This window comes from Numida meleagris, chromosome 2 (assembly GCF_002078875.1).
Source record: "Numida meleagris isolate 19003 breed g44 Domestic line chromosome 2, NumMel1.0, whole genome shotgun sequence".
Taxonomy (NCBI): domain Eukaryota; kingdom Metazoa; phylum Chordata; class Aves; order Galliformes; family Numididae; genus Numida; species Numida meleagris.
The window spans coordinates 135,707,996-135,728,476 of NC_034410.1; the positions used below are offsets into that span (position 1 = coordinate 135,707,996).

Sequence of the window (20,481 nt, forward strand, 5' to 3'; positions counted from 1 at the left end):
TCTCTTCTCTTCTCTTCTCTTCTCTTCTCTTCTCTTCTCTTCTCTTCTCTTCTCTTCTCTTCTCTTCTCTTCTCTTCTCTTCTCTCTTTTTCCTTTCTTTTCCTTTCTTTTCTTTTTTTTTGGAAACATGTATTTTTTAAGTATTCTGTGGACTTTGTAGTTGAGGAAGTTTTCATAGTCTGGAATCATCTATTAAAGTCTGAAAAATGCCTGTGTTTTTCAAAATAAAGCATGAATTTTTCTTTTGACAGGCAGCTCACAATTGCATTTGGTATTAATGAAAAACACATTTTATTTTACTCCACAAGTTGAAAATACAACAAAATAATTTTGAAATGAAATATTTTGAGAAAATTTTGAGAAGAAATATTATTAAAAGAATGTAATTTGTCTAAGGACATTTTCATGTTCTTTCAGAGAGACAACTCTGAGATCAGAGTAGGTTTCTCAGGACTTTATCCATTCTAGTCCTGAAACCCTCCCAGGACAGAGACTGCATTAGGTCTCTGGGCAGCCTGTCCATGATTGGCATAATGGGCAAGAAGTTTCTGTTTATATTGGTATAATGGGCAAGAAGTTTCTGTTTATACTATGTCCGAACCTTTCCTGTTTCAACTCAAATCAGAGACCTTCATTTTCCCACCAGGCATCACTGTGAAGTTCCAGGCTCCATCTTCCTGACGACCTCTTTATAGGTATTGGGGATGATGTTAGGTGGCCAAAGCCATCTGTTTTCCAACTGAACCCACCCAGATCTCTCAGCCTCTCTTCACAAGGCCAGTGCTCCAGCCCCAAACATCATACTGGTCCTACACTGAACTTGCTCTGGTTCACCAATGTCTTATTGTACTGAGGTTCCCAAAACTGGTCACAGTATCCAGACATAGTCTAACAAGCACAGTAGAGGGCTGCACAAGAAGAGGACTAGGCACATATTCTCTGATGCTTCCCTAATTTTGGGGGTTAGTGGCTTCCAGTGGATGAGAGTGGGTTGGTTCCTAGTCCCTGCATCCTCCAGATATGTGCTCCCCAGCTGCTCTGCTTCTCAGTGGTAAATTCCTGCTGGGAAATCAGACTGGTGACACCATAACAACATCCCCCAAGCCATCCAGATTTATGGCTTCAGAGCCAAAGTGCTGATCAGAAACACCATGTATTAGTCATAATCTTATCAAAAATATTTTATTTATGAAAGTAACAATTATACTATACAACCTATATTGGAAGTACATCTGCTAGAATAAATTGCTAGAATAAATACAGGCAATTAATTCATTTTTTTATAGAATGAGAGGATTTATTTGACATTTGAATGTTAACCCAAGCTTTAACTTACATCATAAATAGTTAAAAGGCATAGTCAAGTTTTTTTTTCTGTTTCTTTTGCATTTTTTAATACTGTTCTATTTTTAATCAACATGAATCAACTCTCCAATCATTAACATAAAATTAGTATGACTTTCAAGCAATCATGTACCTCAAGATAATCAAACAAATAAGGTAGTGTGTGTGCAGTTCATTCTACAGCAGAATCTACTCATGTCTGCATAAAAAAAGAAGCTGAAAATGCTTCTAAGTTCTTTAAGCATCATATGCTGATTTCTGCTTTACCACAGTGCTTTAAATACCAGAATCTAAAAAGGGCATATATCTGTATGCAGTTGGCATTCTGTTGCTCTTTATAAAGTATATTAGGGCTCAATGCCACATCCCTTTGGCTGGTGAAGGACTGTAGAATTTAGTCCTGAGTGTTATTTCACAAAACCATGGTCCAAAATAAATGTCCAAAATGGACTATTAAGCACCAAGGAAGTGATGAATTTGCTAAGACTTGATGTTTTCAGATACAAGTTGGCTTCTTTTCTGGTAGATATGCTTTAGTCAGGCACAAAATGCTGGGCTTAGTACAGGGGACTGTGTTACACTGGATGTCAGAGAAGGTGATGTTTATATTATCTGTAAACTCTATGAAGGGCACTGCAGATGTTTTATAGTAAGGCACCCACATTTTGAAAGTGATTATATGTTTTCCTTTCATGTATTTTTTTAACTAAAAAATCTAAACTATCTGCTTGTCGCTAGCAGATTACACCCATCACTGAAGTCAATAGTAGTTTGGGGTGTCCGATATTTCTTCAGATGAGAAGCGTGTGGTTCTTCAGATCATATGTAAAATCAGTGGGATCTCTCCTATAGCAATGCCTTTTTCAATAGTATCAAGGCCTGGCATATCAAATGGCTATTGTGCATGCCAGAGATACTGTGCTCTCAGCAGAGAAGTAGATTTCCCTATGACAGTGTTATCCAAAACAAAACAAAGCCCCAGATTGCACATATCTACCCCTTTGGCCTTTTTTTACGGACAAATATGCTTGTATTCAAAAACTGTCAATGTTGGGCCTTTCCTAATAAACGTCTTCAGAGTACATTTAAATACTTTTTCACAGAAATAACCATTAATCAGTTGCAAAAACGCAGAGACTTTTTATGCTTTCTGTTGTGAACAATATTAAATCAGCATAATTCTGGGGGAGAAATTGATTTTTTTTTCCCAAATATATTTAAGGAGGCTAAAGAACAAAATGTTGGGGAGGCAACTTTTTTGGCAGATAGTAAAATATAAAATATGTGATTTAAAAAAAAAAAAGTTGGCTTAAAAATACACACACACAAATAATACAATAATATAAAAATACAGCTCAGCCAATGGCCTCTTAAAATTTACCTTTGGCATTACATTTGGCAGCCTAACACAAAAGACCCTTCCTATAAAAAGAACTATAAAAAAGAGAAGTTCATAAATTAGGTTGCAAGGGGTTGTAAGATCCTTTTCTTGATTCTCCAGACTCCTTTTCTTCCTGTCCACACATAAGCATGACCAGTGAGGTATATAGAACGTAACACTGTCAGGCGTATGCACAATAAAAAAGTGCATAAACAAAGAAGTTCTCCCATTTTCATGCGAACAGGTTGAAACGGTGTGGTTTGATTTTTCCCCCTTGAAAAAAAAATCATTTTGTTTTTGTTTTTCTTACTTTGGCAGGATGAAAATGAACCCAGAGGAATATAAATGTCCTATTCCCAGCAGCAGTGATCCATTTCCCTTGGCAACATTCGTCCCATGCCACAGATACTACAAGGTTCTTGGGTTGCTTTGAAACTCTCTGGGTAACTTCCCACAGAAACATCATACATCTAGCACCATGTCATAGTGTTGCTCTTTCTTCCGCCTGCCACATTTGGTGATAAGAACCAAGTACAAAGTCAATAGCAGAACCCAGTAACATGCATAGAGGATTGTACCAATGACGAGAACTGTTGTTTTTGACTCAGAGAATGGCTTTTTTGATTCCTTGTAGATAGTGAAAATTACGCCACCTAGGAGGATTGTAAACCAAATGGAGACTGGAATGAGTCCTATAAAATTAACTACAATGGTTTTTCTTCCTGATGTGCCCCACCCTGCTTTGTTTATCGTGGCAATTGCAAACATCTTTGCTGGCAGTAAACTTGACATATACAACACTGAGTAGAGTGACATGAAAACCATGACAATGTTGCCCCTAAGGAAGCTGGCAAAGGAAGACTTTATCAGGCCCACTAACTGAACTGTCAACAAGAAAAGGAGGATGTTCCAGATTTTTCCCCTGTAGAAGAGCTGAATGACTGTAGCAATAAGGAAGAAAGGAAAGAATCCAGTGATTACAGCTTCATAGGTCATCCACAAATGGTGCTTGTGGAACCACATTGCATTATAAAGCCACTCTCTAAAATATGATTTACTCCAGCGGGTCTGCTGATTCAGCCACCTGAGATACTCTATTGGTGTTTCGGTAAGGCACTTGGATCTAGCTGTGTATTTTGTTGCATAGCCCAGACTTAGCACTCGGTTAGTTAGATGCCTGTCGTCTCCAAAGCTGCACTGGGAGCCCATAAATTCTTGATTGTACCAATCTTCCACAAATTCATGGAGTAAAGAGTTTCTGTACATTCCCAGAGGTCCACTGATGCACTGTACGCAGCCAAAATAGGACTGGCAGGCTCTTTCTATGTTAAATGCCATCCAGTATCTCACGCTGCTCAGAAAGGAGATCCAGGAATCATACTTGTTCAAAATCTGCAAAATACAAGAAGTTGGCATTTTAGATGAGCTCTTGAGATGGAAATTATACACACTGGATCAATAAGGAATTTGCAGAAACTGGAGTACTGCTAGCCAAAACATAAGGGGAACCTCACTCTAATGTTAAACCTGCCACCTACCTTACACAGTCCAGGACACTGACAGAAAAGGCAAGGTAAAATCTTCAAGAGGCTGTTCCACCAAAATGATCACTTTTCTCACAACCTTTCCTCCTCTCCACCAAGAAACTTCTTTCCTGGCTCATTTTTCCTTCCTCTTCACCCCCAATTAAGGACCTGCTGGGCTCAGCCTCTCCCAGGAGATGCAGAAGTCCAAGATGTAGGTTCCTGTACCTCTGCCCCACTTGTGAACAGTTTTGCTTCTCACAGGACTTTTTCCAGCCCTCCTAAAGCTATGACAGGATATGAGAGGCTGAACACATGGTCTTTGGCCTACATTTTTGGTCTTCTAAGGTTTGCCATAGATGTTTGATCCTGGACTATGATCCCATATGTGAAATCAGGCCCTCTGGGGAACAGCCTTGTTTGATTTGACTCCGGAGTACTGGCACTGTTATTATGCCCCAAGACATACTGTGATACTCCAACAGTCATGCTTTAGCTCATATAAAGAGCTCAGTCCTCTTCAGTATGCCCCAAAGCTCACTTGAAGCTCAGGCATCCACTTAAAATACTGTATAGCTATAAACTGAGTCTGAACACTCAACAGAGGTAAAAGCATGTGCATACGCCCAAGTCAGTGTCTTCACATCCACGTTTTCAGCTTGGTTTGTGATCAGATCAGAGCCGCAAAGATATTCAGGCTTCTGTAGGAATCTTAATTTCTGGAATTAAAAGCCACATGCCTGAAATACTTCTGACTACTGGGACATTCCTCAGTAAGTGCTTGCCCATATAGATGGCCTTTCTTCTTCGTTTCACGTAAAAGCCTGACTGGACCAAGGGACCAATCCCAAGGCCAACTGAAATGTTCAGATAGTTTTTTTTTGTTTTTTTGTTTTTTTGTTTTTTGTAAATTGAAGCAGAAACATTTGTGTCAAAAGGAATGAACAGCATTTTGCAGTAGTTGTCAGCCAGACTCATCAAGGGCTGGAAGTCTTCGTAGAAGCGAAACTGGGCTGATCTTGGGGCTTCCCATTGTCCCATCTGACAGAGATGCATAGGAGACTCAACAATACACAGAGTACATAGTGCACTGCATTTCAAAAAGGGTTTTATTTGTGACAATCTTGGCTGCTAATAGTAATTTACTCAGGGACATGATTTAGCAGCGAGTTGTTAGAGTTAGGGTAGTATGGTTAGGTTGCGGTTGGACTTGATGATCTTGAAGGTCTTTTCCAACCTGAGCAATTCTATGATTCTATGATTCTAATATTAGCAAGTAAGGTGTGAGGTGCGAGACTTGGCTTTGGGAGACCTGTTCTCTGTTCCTTGGTGCCCTAAAGCTTTTCTATGGCACCTTGAACAAACAATCATGCCCAGATAACTCAAAGATGCTCCAACAGGCCTGACAGTCCTGGTGTCCCATTTTTCACATATTTGGGGAGAATAATACTTATCTGCTTTCTATGGGTGTTAAAACCACACAGTGCTCATATCTGAGAGTTAGAATTCTGTTCAACAGATAGAAAGAGTAAGGACTCACATGAGCCTTTGTGATGATACCACTGTGTATTCAATGCTATTCCATGCAGGGAAAAATACTGCAGTTCAAATATTTGCTCCCCATTGTACTCACTTGCACATCACCTCCAACTCCTCCAACCATTGGATCTTCTTCTAAGACCTTTACCATCTCCACTGATGAAGCTGGATCAAGCATTGTGTCTGAATCACAGACCTATGAGAAAGAGAAAACCAAGAACAAAAGTGGGTTGGTTATGGAGTACACTTGAACAGAGAATAAAAATCACTTGAGTGGTGAGTGTCTCTATAGGCATATTCTCCTGAATACAATTAAATCTCTCTTTGGAGTCTGCATTGATACTTCTTAAAGGCCATTTGTATCAGGCAGCAAGAAGTGCTGCTGAATGAAACTTGTAAGTGTACCCTTACAAGAGTGCTTGTAAGGGCCATGCACGTAAACAGTCCTCTCTTCTGTATCAGCTCTATTTGTTTTACTGGCACACTGGGCTGACAACTTTGAATAAGAGATGCTCTCAGAGATGGGGCACTGCAGAGCAAGACAATGTTCGTGGGTGTGTTGCTGATTCCTGCTGAGCCCTGACATAGGGTTCCCCTGTGTTAGCTGCATGGTTTTAGTACCCTGGTTAAATGTCTCCTGCTGCCAAAAGAGGGAAGGAGTGAGGAGTTAAATTCCAAATGCTTGTTAAGAAAAAAAAAAAGAAAAAGTCAGCTAGGAATGTGGAAAGAAACCTCATAGTTCTTTCACTCACAGAAGGATTTAGAAATTCATGTAAGATACGTATTTTGGATTATAGAACAAACTCATTTGTACATTTAGATGTATGATGTGTTATTAATAGTGTAAGGATTTGAGATTTGATGTATAGAAATCATTTGCCATTTTCCTCCACCTTTCTTATAAAAAATATCTAAGTAAGACCAGAAGGAGCAAGTCCCAAAGTGCAGTACTCCATGAGACCAGGGCAGAAATAGATGACATACACAGGCCTTTCAACCACACAAACACTCCCAGTCAACTAGACACTGTGTACATTAGGAATTGGCTTTCCCCTGGAGAGTAGGAGGAGGGCTCAGACAAGCTGGCCGCTCTGCAAGGCAGCTGATGCTGCTTTCCTTTGCTCGGAGGCAAATGACACAGGCTGCAGCCTGTTTAAAACAAGCGGGTGTCTCCTTGTCCCAGCTGCTGCTGAAAGCAGTTCCCCAGTAGTCCATGAACTCATTCTGCAGATGCTCTGAGCTCCCTGAGAGGGAGGCTGTCCCAGAAACACTCTTCTTGCTGGCTAGATGCTGCCCTACAAATTCTCCTCCTCCTCCCACTTCATCCAGAATTCACATTCTTGTGATTTCAGGTGGGGATGGTAGGGGTAGAAGTCAGTGGTTCTGCATGAATAAACTATTAAATTAAATCTAAGCAAGACTTCATATCAGGAGTCTTAATTTTGGTGTCCTTTTATCCAACTTTTCAACTCAGCCTAAGCCCCCTTGTTCCACAGGAGCAGAAATATTTATTCCTGCTCTGTTAAGTGAAGGAGAGTTTTTAGGGATTCTGTTATGGGCCAGACTTGAGCTGGGAGGTTACAAGCAAGTTTCCCGATAACACCAAGCTGAGTTTTGCAATTGACACAATAGGAGGGAGGGCCATCATCCAGGGGGACCTGGACAGGCTCGAAAAGTGAGCACACAAGAACCTAAAGAGGTTTAACAAGGCAAGTGCAAGATGTTGCACTTGAGTTAAGGCACTCCCAGACATGAGTACAGATGGGAGAAGAACTTATTGAGAGCAGCCCTGAGGAGAAGGACGTGGCAGTACTAGTGGACAAAAAGCTGGACATGAGCCAGCAGTGTGTGCTTACAGCCCGGAAAGCCAACAGTATCCTGAGCTGCATCAAAAGAGGGGTGGGCAGCAGGGCAAGGGAGGTGACTGTCCCCTCTTTACTCTGCTCTCATGAGGCCCCATTGGGAGTACTGCGTCCAAGCCTGGGGCTCCCAGTACAGGAATAACTGTTGGATTGGGTCCAGAGGAGGTCCATGAAGATGCTCAGAGAACTGGATGATCTTTAAAGTCCTCTTCAACCTAAGCCATTCTATAATTCTATGATAACCAGGCTGCACAGCTTGTCATGCAGCTGAGTGTCTGCCAAAATGTTTCCTCTCCATGCTTACTTGGAGGCTGAAATGTGAAAGCTGATGAGAGCTCTCATATTTCTGTCAGGAGAAAATCCACAGGCATCTCCAGCTTCCACTAACTTGGAGTATCCAGCTCCTCTCCTTGGAGGACTCAGCCTGGGAATCACCTTTGTAACGTGGCTAATGTATTCCTCCAGCTTTGGAGAAAAGCTGTCATCAGTGATAGCACATGGTGATAGAAAAGCAGCGTTAATTCTGATGAAGGGAAGAAAGGATGCCTACATTTCTATCCGGGACTTTCTGGGCAAAGCTGTCACTGAGTGCTCTGCATGGCAAATCCTCTGTTTGTTGGTATTCAGGGCTCAGGCAGATACTTGTTCCATTTCTTATGGCCACAAGTGGTCAGACTGGGTCAGTCTCCTCCCCAGCTCCTTGGATTTCAGTCCTGTGCCTGTTAATGTGGCTGAGCAGTCCCCACCCACCAGATGCATTTATCTATAGCAGAGAAACCTGCCATGAGCAACACTGCTATTATGAGATGAGGAATCTTGAAAACACAGCATTTATTTACAAATGACCAGCATGTGTCCTGGGCATGCCAGAACAGTGGACATGCCTGCGTTCCTGGGACAAGCTGTCATTTTCCATTTGGATGAGGTTTTTCTAGGTGAAAAGAGGACATACCCTGAGAGAAGCAACTTAGGAACCTGAATGAAATGCACCAAGGGCTAGCCAGCCGGGGGTGGCCCAGCACAGCCTAAGAGCCAGTTTGCCATTTTTCCACATACGGGCAGGGTGACCTAGAAATTACCGCTGTGGGTCACAGAGTTGCATGAAAGGGACACCTGACCTTGCATGCTACTGCCTTCAGCTCCAAGAAAGCTGTTCAAATGATTGCTGCAACCAGTGGTGGTTTAAAACCAAGATGCTCCACGGAGCTCAGACTGTGCTGGGTGGTCCACGCAGGTACTTGGATCAAGTCAAGATGAATTGAACACTGACTGCACTAGCTAACTTTACGCTGATAATGTCTCCCATTTTACTTCTTCTGTGGAATTGTCTGCACCCCCCTAGCCTCCTCAAGGTGGGAAGTAAAGCCTTCACAGTGGTTTCACGTATTTAGTGAGACTCTGCTTGTGAGCAACATATTGGTTATCCACATTGACATGTCTGCTTATGATCACCTGCTCTTAGGCCTAAAGTGTGTTTAAGGACTATGAGGCCCACAGTGTCAGGCATGGCCAGTCATACTGACTGGTCCAATTTTTAAAGTGGTTGATCACTGATCCAGATTACTCAGCCCCTAAAATGTGGGGCCAATTTAAAGTAATTTAGTCCTAAAGATACCCTGTAAGAGCTGCGTGGAAAATCTCAGCCTACATTAATGCACAAAAGAGAGCCATATGTAACCTGCACTGCATTAGGACTGTGGCCAACCAGAGCCACCAAAGCGATGCATTTATAACATAGATGTGACGGTGACATCAGTCGTCAGTGCAACCCTTGGTGGCTGTTTACAGCAGCATTTTAGTCCCTGACACATTCATCAGGACTTCTGAGCCAGGTCAGGAGTGTTATTTGACAGAGAGACCACAAACATCTCTTCCGTTTTCTTAGTTTATGGTATGACTGTTGAAAGAGAAACACTTTTTCCAGGTTCTCTGAGCAAATGCAAGAGCTGGACTGAGAAAGGAAAGTTGTCATGAATCTGTTTCCTCTCTGCCTTCATTCTCTGCAATCTGATGCTACTGTGGGAAGTGATTATAAAACGATGCTAATGCAGAAAAACTGCATTTTTGATCCCATCACAGTCCCTCGCAGCTCAAAATCAAACTGCAGACAATGGAGAATTTAAGTCCATTGTTTTCAGAGAATAAATCAGCTTAAGTTTTGGAAATGCTCAAGGATGGGTTTTAAATTGTTGCCTTGCTTTTAAAACTCCAGTAACTCTTAAAGCTCTGAGAACAGGGTGGTTCCTGATGCTGTAGTGACAGTGTACGTACTGTCCCACCAGAGGAGAATTCTGGAGGCAAAGTAATGTGCTGATGTCAGGAGAGGGCAGGAAAGGCTGAGGGTGATTAATTAGGAAGATTGTCTCATAATCAGCAAGATTTAGTGGAATAAATCTCCCTGGTCTTGATACACAACTGATATACAACTAATGTATACTGATATACAACTAATGATCCTCAGGGTCTGGCCTAGTTCTATGCACCTCCCTCCACTCACGGCCTCCTGGACTTCCTACAGTCTGTTTGCCTGAGTGAGGAGTGCTTCCATGTGTAAGGCACAAACATAGAAAATCTTTCACGGGATCCAAGGCAGCTGGAAAGAAATGTGTCTCTGCTGCTTTGGAAACGGGGAGAGAGGACTCAGCCTAATTCATTTTTAAGTGAACACTGTCATAAGGGCTTTAAAGGCCAAGTCGCGGTGAGTGAGGTAATGCAGCTGTAAGTGATGAAGCAAAAGCTCCTTCAGGCTTTAGCTGCAGAAATCTTTCTTTCAAGACTGCAAGTTGACCTTTTTATTGAATACTCTGCACGGCCCTCAAAAGCTTCAAAATATCCCCATCTTTTTCACAGACTCTACCACTGAGATATTCCCTAGTGCCACCAAATACTTGTCTGCTTGCTCTCATATGTGGCCACTGAAGTTCTCTCGAAATAAAACTTTACCCGAGATCTAGACTTACAGGAGCAGAGAGGGGGTCTTCAGCAGGCCACTGGCTTTGCCTGAAGCAAAACCACAGGAAGAAGTACTGAAGCCTGAGGAGATATTTCAGATTTCTCCAATAGCTGGTGCATAGATTTAACATATTCACAGATAGGCTGACCATTTTAAAAAGTAGCAAAATACACTTTTAACGGTCAAGCTGTTTCCAAATAGACTGAAAGGAGCACTGTGTTCATCAGGGACTAGGATGGCCTCTAACATGCAGCACAAAATATACAAAAGCTGCTTTCTTTCAAAGTGTGTTTGAATTGGCACTGACCTGGTGCTTTAATACCTACCTGTACATAATCCACGCTTCTCCCCAGTGCTTTGAATGCTGTGTACATTACTTCTCTTTTTCCACCCCATTTCTGCATGATGCAAACACTTTTGTTGGACAGGACCAGCTGAGATACATGCTGCATGCTCTCTCTGTGAGACTCCTCTGTCTCACCTGGACCTTTGTCATGGAAGTTGTTACTCCAGATATAAGTGGCAGATTTGTCCCTACCCATGATTTCAGTAAAAATGTCCATCATGTAAACGTCGTCTTCCGAGTTCCCATCAATGACCATAACGACTTTAATTCCAGGGTAGGTCAGTCTTTTCACAGAAAGTAAACATTTTCTTAAGTAGTCAGGATCCTCTTGATAGGCAGCAATACAAAGGGCAACAGTTTTGTTCAGCTTGATTGGAGTCTCTAGCGACCGCTTCATTTTCCTGTGCTCTAGGTAGGCAAACAGGCTTTGGATGATGAGATGTGATGCCAGGATAGCACCATAGAGTCCAAAGGAGAAGTAGTAATTGTCTGTTTGGATGAACTGGTAGCCCACAATGTAAGCAGCGGTGATTCCCAGCAGGAGGGACACCCCAAAAAGTGTGGTTCCAAGTATTCTCAGGATACATATAAACCTCTCACAATACATCTGCAAAAAAGCATGCAAACTGTTAGCAGAGCTACCACTTCCCACTACAAGACCTTGTCAAGTGCACATATGGTGTCAACACTGAGTTCAGCACCAGCAGATGCACCCCATGCTTCTGGTCACGTCATGGACTTACATGACCACATGTTCAACTTCTATCTCCTGTTTGCAATATTCCTTACATGTGAAGAGTCAAATATACCTTAATATACCAGGGAGGTGCTCTACTCTTCATAATGTCCTCAAAGAATGTGCTGTCTTTGTCAGGGTCTTAATTTGGCAGCCTGGGCTTGCTGAATGAGATTCTGTCATATTACCCTGAGGGAGTTGGAGAAGAGGCTTTCAGGCCACTGCTCTCTTCATATAGACATGGGTGGGAAGAACAGCTGAACGTCTGTGCAGCCTCTGCTTGCCCCCCATTCGTGTCACGACTGCATCCCACCCTGAATTGCGTCTGTTTCTTAGTTATGTTTGCAAAAAATATTGGAAAGACATTCTTAAAACAGATGTCTGAAAGTATTTATATTTTTTTAGACAGATGTCTGACTATATTTGTAATTTGTATTTATATGATCAGACATGTGCTTTAAAAGGTCTTCTCAATAACATTGCAAAAATGTGTTATTCATACTTTTGTGTATGTAGATATATATGCACGTGCAAGCATGTGCGTGTAAGGCTAAAGCTTGACAGAGATTAAGTCTGTAGCAAAAACACTCATTAATTTAACAGAGCCAAGGCTTCATTCTGAACTCTGAAATTCATTAGAGTATCAGCTGATTGTGACAATTCCCGCATGCATAGCCTACCTGGCTGTAAAATCTTTCAGGCTAAGCTCTGGCTATGGAGGAGCTAGCAGGCATGGAAGGTGCTTGGTATTCTCAAAATAAATGATAGACAAACATGTAGGCAGGCAGGTAGGCAGAATAGACTGTTACTTCACTGCTTTTTGTGGAGAGTCACATTAACCATTTTATACAACAACTCTCTCATAATTACAGACAAGTTAATGATGTTTTATGCCAATAAATTTGACCTTAGGGACATAAAATGGATAATGTCTGTTTAAGGCTATGCCAACAAGCACATTGTAAGTCAAAGAATCTGAAGCACATGCTTGAATATTTTGCTGAATTTGGGCCTCTCAGAGTAATGGACTTAATGTTTGTGTTTTCTTACCCTTATTCATATTTTCCCTGCTGCTAACATCTTGCTTGTCTGCAGATAGTGTGTTTCATCATCTATTGGCCAAAACTGAGGCTGGAACTGCACTTCATTACATCATATATGTCTTTAACTCTTTCTTGTGAAATCCTCAGAAGAAAGAAAAGCACCACCAAAGTGCAGCAGCATAGCTGTCACCAATTATATTTCTGTCTGAAATGTTACAGGCTTAGAAAGACAGAACAACTTACAAAATAAAAATAAACCAGGTGAGCATGAAATCTGAGACTGCAAAGACTATGTTTTTTCTCCAGTGGCTATTTAGGGTCTTACATTTCAGGATGGGAAGAAGTCTCTTCGATGTATATTTGGAGACGCTGTTAAAGAAACTGGACCCTATCTCTAGGACTTCCTTGAATACTTATGACTGGGCTCTGACAGGTGCTGTAATCACCTGACAGCACCAGTCTCTGCTCTGGTCTTTCTGAAAGTCTTTCACAATGAGGGGTCGTCAAGAAGCTTAATAAAAGACAGCTTATACGAGCCGTTGCTATAGGTGAATTAAATGCAGCGCCCAAAATAGGTGGGCTTTAGAAAACATTAAGTAATGGATCTCCTCTAGATTACCTTGAAGTCAAATAGCCTGTGTGTTTATTAATCCCCTGAGTACGCAGAAGGTCACCAGCATCAAGGTGAATATTTCATTAATGGTGCAGTTGTACTAGGCTTTCCCATTTGGGGTCCACAACTTCTCTTCCCTTGCCAGAAATAGAACATGCCTATTAGTGAGCAGGAGCTGAAGTCTGCTTACATTAGGAATTATATGACTGAAATCAATGGACCACTTGTATGGGTATAGCTCACAGGATTTAGATTAAGATCTGGAGCATTTGCATTTGACTGACTATACACTTGTACCAGGCTTCTTTTTATATTAATTTGTTACTGCTTTTTCTTCTCCTATATAGTGTTTTTGCACCAAAAGGAAAAAGAAATGAATTCTCTGATCTTGTCATTGCAGCACAATTTCCCTCCCTCACAAAACCCACTCTTTTAAGATCAAGAAATGGATTTCTGTTCTTAATAAAATAGTATTTTTTTTTGTATCCTTTGAGTGTCAACCTTGGGAAAATAAAGTGTTTTGATCTAAATTCATCAAAGAAACCTGCCCCTTTGTATATGCAATTGAAGCATGTCTTTTAACTGACTGCATTTCAGGCAAAGTCTGGAAAAATTGCTCAATATTCTCAAACTTTAGCACATGATCTATTGATAACTTGCCCAGCAGAATTGATATGTATCAGCTTGAATGTGCCCAAACAACAGCAAAGAAGCCAAAAACTCTCCACCCTTCTCAAATAACTGAGCCAAGAAGTTAAGAGGAAATTATGTTTGTCCAAGTCTGGGGCCAAAGATGAATTGCTGAGTCAAATAATAGCACTGAGGGTAGGAATAGCTGCATCATAGATTTTAAGATCAGATAGTACTGTTGTGAAAACCTAGCCCGGCCTAACACAGTGAAGTGTAAAAGGACATCTTAGTAATACATCAGTCAAAATTTTCCTGAAGTTGTCACATAAAGTTAGAATCAAGTATTATCAGAGAAGCAGTGCATAGCACTGCGGGTGAAAATTGCAAACCTAAAATAACACTGTGCTGAGTCAAGATACACGTGTCAAGTGCTTGGTGAAGGACAAACACGGATGTTAGCTTTCAAAACCACAATTATTTTTCAGGCATTTCCTAAATAATCACTCTGAGTGCTGGCAATATTCTTTCAGCCAAATTGAAATGCTTATCTTCAAAGTTGCCATCACTAGAGCCCTGTTCAACATCTGACTACTTGGTGGGTATACAGTACACACCTCATATGATCAGCGCAGCTTAGTGTTTTACGCCTCAGCTTAACGGATCCTCAGTTCCTTGAGGGATTTTACCCAGTAAGGTTATCCTGGGAGCAATAAGGTTGACGATTCAAATATTCAGTAATTAGCTGCAGACATCTGTAAAATAATACCCTACCCAGGGCACTGGCTGTATCAGGTTCCTTTAAGAGGTGCTGCATCTCCCATGTACTGCATGGGAAGATCAAGACAGGACTGCTAATGCTGCTTTGCAGTTTGGACATCTAAATCCTTTATGGGCAACTCCATCGAACCTTGAGGTGCTGAACCAGTACATGCTTTAGCACACCCTCAGCAAACAGGGTCAGTGTCAGTACACACACAATGAGTGAATGTAGAGAGGTTTCCAAGTCTACTATTGAGCAATCTACTGTCATGATCTTCTAGCTGCTTACTTCCATGAACAGAGCAGGTGAGTTCTTAACAGCCCACCTAGTAGAAATGAAACGTGAAAACGGTAATGGCCTCAAGTTGGCTGGGGGACATTCAGGTTGGATATTAGGAAAAATTTATTCTCTGAAAAGAGTGATCAGGCACTGGCACAGGCTGCCCAGGGAGGTAGTGGAGTCCTCGTTCACCTGTCTCATATATCTGTTTTATATATCACAGTCTGGCCATATGGCTAATAATCAGACTTCATGCATGGGTGGTGAGGCACTGGCACAGGCTGCCCACAGAAGCATCCACAGAAGTGGATGCCCCATCCCTGGAGGCACTCAAGGCCAGGTTGGATGGGGCCCTGGGCAGCCTGAGCTGGTGGGAGGCAGCCCTGTCCATGGTGGGGAGTTGGAAGTATATGATCTTTAAGGTCCCTTCCAACCTAAGCCATTCTAAGATTCTATGATTCTATGATCCCTGAGACCAAGAGAACCTGTACATAGTACATCCCTTTGCAAAATCAGGAGACAAAGAGAAAAAAAAAAATTGTTACTAATATTTTAAGAAAGAAATACACAGGATAGAGGAAAACACATATTCAGAAAGTCTATGTGTAGTGACGTGTGTTCACACCAATATTATCTGTAGCCTGTTCATTTATACTGTACCAGCTGGTGTTGCTCAAGGAAACAATCAGGTGGTGCTTTGCACCTGCTTACACAGGTCTTGGAACCAGTGACTGACCAGAGGTCAGAATGAAATCAGGTCTGCTTGCAACACATGGGATGCAGCTCATCCATCTTCTGTTTGAGAGATTGTCTGTCTCTCAGGTACAACATTCAAACATACCAGCTAGGCCAATACTACAGGAATAGATCTGCAAAAAAGGAACAAGTGGTGCTGAGGGCCCAACTTCCACCCTGCATCCACTGCCCATTTGTACCCTGAACTAAGTTTAATCAGACCCCATGGATTGAAACCCTACTTGTGCCTAAACTGTCTGCTCTTGTGGTGCATCTTGCAACTATTTTCATTCAAGAGGAATCCAACATGTGTGCTCAGTGTCACTTTTCAATTCAAACCAAAGCATGAAGAATGTGGCAAACGTAGCACTCGTTTCTATAACACAATCCCAATTCAAACCAAAATAACATAAACCAGTCTCATGGATAAACTGCATATCAGCCTTGCCTGCAAATCTTTGTTGCAACAAGAAGTGCTGAGCAGTGAGAACATTTAAAAGTGTCTCATTTTTACAGCCTGTATAGAAGCTGAATTCTTGAGTGCCTACTGGTCATGGTCCTCAGAAGCCTAGTGCTTTGGCTTCAGCATAACACTTAGCCATCTCATTAAAGAGAAGTGTGCACTTAAGTATTTCGCTGAAGAGAGAAATCGGTGGATAATTTATCTTACAGTTCTGTAGTGCAGACGTAAAGAAAACATTAAAATTTCTTTGTGAAGCTGTTATTCCTGGAGTATTCATGACAAAAATATGTACGTACATTTGACGTATTCATTATACCTATTAATCTCCCTTGTGAAAATTGACAGATTGATCATTGCTTAACCACTGTATTTCTTGAAGGAAGAAAATCAGAGAGAACGGATCAGGACTCAGACCACTGGCATTTTGTTCCTGGTATTGCCATTCATCTGCTGGGTGTCCTTAGGCAAATGAATTCACCTCTCTGCCTCAGCTTCCTCACCTGTAAATGGGAATCAGTACCATGCTAGAGGCTCTTGCAGGCCTATGGAGCTGTGGTTACTGATATGTGTTGTGCATGTGGTGTTACTTTTCCTGGGTCGCATGGGACCAAACAATTCCCAATTTCCATAAAACTTTTTTCCTCAAAGAAAACAAGACCGTTTCCTTTTTTCCTTTCGTATATTCATCTGAATGTAGAGATAGTAGGGCAGTCAGTTTTTCTACAGCAAAACATTTTTCTTACCCTATCAGCAGGACACCTGATATCAGTGAGGCTGGCAACATAAGAGCTGACACACGTGGTTGTATGTGTATGCAGCTACTTAGGGCTGCATTACACATAACCAAAGGAGGAGTATCAACTTTTACAAGCCTTAAAAAAAACTCCTTCTTTGTGAGGATAATAACATTGGCTTCTACAGATCAGCTGCTTGAATGACAGTGTGTTGGAGTGTGTGTACATGCAGCCCTTATGTGTGTATGTGGCCTTACACACATATACTCAACACAAACATTATCTGCTATAAATCTTCATTCAATATTTAGAAACACTGAGCCTTATTTTGGTAGCAAAGTAAATCATTTATCTTTGAAGTACAAATGATTCCAGGTACACGATAATTAGGAGCATCAAATAGCTGCCCAGAGTGCCTCTTCTGTTTTACAGACCGCAGAGAGGAAACTGAGAAGTTATGCTACATCTGTATATCTTTACTGCAGCAGAGTTACCATATCTGGTGCTTTTGGTTATTTATCACTTCCAGATTTTGTCATGCCATTGATCTTCTGGAAAGGGCTCACATAAGACTAAAATTAACTCAGAGGTTAGGTTTAAAGTAAAGAACAAGGTTGGTAATGATGGTAAACTGTATCTGCACTCACAGTCTTTGATCAGCAAATCCAGTCTCCTGTCTGCTCAATGTATGTTCCCCCCCCAAAGTGCCCACATTCATTCTCTTAGAGGTGTGAGTAACTGCTGTGCGGATTTCTCCATCATGTAGATGGTGAGATGCTGGTTGTTAAGTTAACCAAAAGAAAGCAAAAAACCCAAACAAAAAGCTCTAAGAAATAATACAAGAAGTAATTCATATTTATATTCAGACATTTGGAATTGCAGTTAAAAATATTCTGGTCTAGAACAGATTTCTAGTTGCTGTTTATGAAGTCCATGGACACTTTTGGCACAGGGCTGACTCCATGCCTTACTCCAGTGAGTAAATATTTGTCTGATGTGCATAACTCATTATCTTGTAATTTGTTTATCAAACACAGGTAATACCGTGTTTGACTTAGCCAAGTAGGCAGTCCCGTTGCACTGAATGGAAGAGTAATTTGCTGCTTTATGCACTAATCTCAAGTAGTAATTAAATGAAGCAGATATCTGATTTGCTTCCATACCATAAACGCCAGCTGAATGTGATGGTAGCACAGCCATGGGGAGCTCCACTGAACCCGTCACAGCTGCTTTTTCTACTGGAAAAACTTTTGCCCAAGTGTTGTTGCCCTTGCGTGTAGGATGGGATTTACTAGAATGGAATAAAGGCCTGGCTCTGCTCACACAGCAACAACACCAGTACTGGAGAAGTGGGTGAGCGCCCATGGAAAGATGATCCATGAGGAGATCGTGAGCTCTATGGGGACCAAGAGCAGATGAAAGCCTATGCCTTGTGAGATGTGGGGTCCCTACCGCCCCCAAAGAACAGATTCACAAAGCCCACCAGGAATGGTGTAGTACGGTGGGCCCTCCCCTAAGTTCCCTTTCAGCCCTACTTGCATCTTTGCCAAGATATTAAGGCACTGAATGAAGAGCATTAAGGCTCCTAGCAACAAGAGCTGGTTGTCGGCCACAGCTCCAGGCTGCAGCTCGGACAGGTGCAGGGAAAGTCCGCTGAGGACAGGGCCGAGGAGCCCACTCGGGGCGATCCCCGAGGTCCCGGTGCCGGGCGGGGGCTGCCCGGCTCCGCCCGCCGCCGCGGGGCCGCTCCTGCAGGGGAACCCCGGCCCGGAGCCGCGGCCAATGTGGGCGGCGGCGGTGTTGCGTCACAGGGGGGTGGGCGGGGCGCCGGGGGGGATCCCCCGCGCTGCCACGTGGGGAGGGGGCCGGGGGCGGCCCTCGGGCTGCGGGACCCTCGCGGGTTGCGGGACCCCGTGGCGGGCGGGGAGGGGGCTGCGAGGCTGCTCCGGAGCCGCCTTCTCCAGGCGCACCCCGTGAAGCTGCCTCCCCCGGCCCCCCCCTCGGGGGCGACCCTTCCTAAGCGGCCCCCAGCGCCGCCGCCGCCGCCGAGCCGCGCGGTCAGCCCGGGTCCCGCCGGTGGCTGCGCGGAGGGGCGGGGGCGGCAGCCGGCGGCACCGCTGGAAGTTCGCGGGCAGCCGCAGCTCCCGCCTCTGCCGTCTCTCCCTCCCCGCCCAGACATGTTGGTCGTGCTGTTTCTCCCCTCCGAGGCGGGACTTAGCCTTCCTCCTCGCTTCCCTTCCTGCGGTCCCATCCCTCCCGCCGCCGCTGTCACGTCCCCTCCCGGCGCTGCGTGCGAGGGGAGAAGGCGGCCTGGGCTGGGGGCAGCTCTGCCTCCCCCCCACGGCGAACGCCTTCCCAACCTGTTGCTCGATCGATTTAACTTCTGTTAATTTAACTTTTTTTTTTTTTTTCCTTCCAAACCGTATTGCTCAGCAGTATCCTAAACGGATTACACGGAGGGAGGGGTTGAAGCTGAAAACCTCATTCATCCTCACTGCAGTCCTATTCATTGCTGGAATAGGTGTAGCACAGAGACGGTAAGATCCTCTCCCGGCCCCACTCGTGTCTGGGGACCTCTTTCCGCCTTCCTCCCTGAAATAGTGGGGCTAGGAGGAGAGCGGCTTCTGCCCTGGGGATGCCAGAAGGGTGATGGTCAGTCTCCTACCTTGTTTGTCCGGCTGTCCTTTGGTCATAGAGGGGCTCCAGCCAGCTGTGTGGTCTCACGTACCGTTGCTCCCGCTGAACAGTTTCCAAGTTTGAGGTAAAAGATCAAATCGCACTTTTTCAGGGACTTATTCAGAAGCTCAGAAATAAAAAATAATTAAAAAATGAAAATAATAAAAAAAATCGCTTAAGGCTATTCAGTCCTACTCATTTTCTCCCACGTGTTTTCCCTATTACAATGTATCTGCCTTCAGTTTCTAGCTCAAAGTCGTGGGATTTTTTTTTTTTTTCAAATAATAATAATAATTAAAAAAAAGTTAGAAATAATAAATTAGGAGTTAGTTTCTCGTGGTCGAAGCTGAAGACCTTGTTTCAAACCCGGCTGGGCAGGAGCCTGGAGGAGTTGCGCGGCAGCGGCTGAAAGTTTGGGATGTGCAGCATCAGATAAAGGCTCTTTGGTGATGCCTCGCGGACCGCGTAGCTGCTTCAGTTCTCAGCAGCAGCAGCAGCAAACGGGTAATATTTTCCAGACGTCTGTTCCTTTCCTGCTGCTGCTGCTTTTCTGCCTTCTCCACGTTATGGGGTCTTTTAACAAGTGAGACTTGAGTTGTTTTAATAGGCGGAGGATGGGAAGAGGAGGGGAGGGAACGAACTCCTGTAAGAAGGGAAAAAAAAACGCAGCCACCCTGCCCATTGAAATGATCTCAGCCAAGGACCAATTCAATTGGCAGAGGCAGGAATTCAATTAGCTAAGTTGCACTTTCTGCAAAGAAACGCAATACACACCCGTCGCCACCACCTGATTTCCTCTCCGTGCCCCGCACTTGGGGAGAGCCCCCACTTCTCCCCCTCCCCCCCCCCGCATCTCTGGCTTTG

General features: G+C 43.3%; 1 protein-coding gene across 1 annotated transcript; it reads right to left on the reverse strand.

Annotated features, from left to right (window-relative positions):
* Positions 1,272–20,211, reverse strand: HAS2 (hyaluronan synthase 2). The gene is made up of 4 exons (XM_021387804.1): positions 19,607–20,211; positions 10,929–11,555; positions 5,882–5,983; positions 1,272–4,117 (listed from the first exon to the last, which is right to left on the reverse strand). The coding sequence occupies exons 2-4, from the start codon at positions 11,553–11,555 to the stop codon at positions 3,188–3,190; spliced, it is 1,659 nt and encodes a 552-aa protein (XP_021243479.1). The 5' UTR covers positions 19,607–20,211; the 3' UTR covers positions 1,272–3,187.

Bases quoted from the DNA above. Each gene is read 5' to 3' on its own strand.
- HAS2 (XM_021387804.1), bottom strand. From the start codon at position 11,555: ATGTATTGTGAGAGGTTTATATGTATCCTGAGAATACTTGGAACCACA. The intron at 5,984-10,928 runs GTAGGTATTAAA...TCTTTCTCATAG, and splicing joins GAAGCGTGGATTATGTACAG to GTCTGTGATTCAGACACAAT. The intron at 4,118-5,881 runs GTGAGTACAATG...TGTATTTTGCAG, and splicing joins GAGTTGGAGGTGATGTGCAA to ATTTTGAACAAGTATGATTC.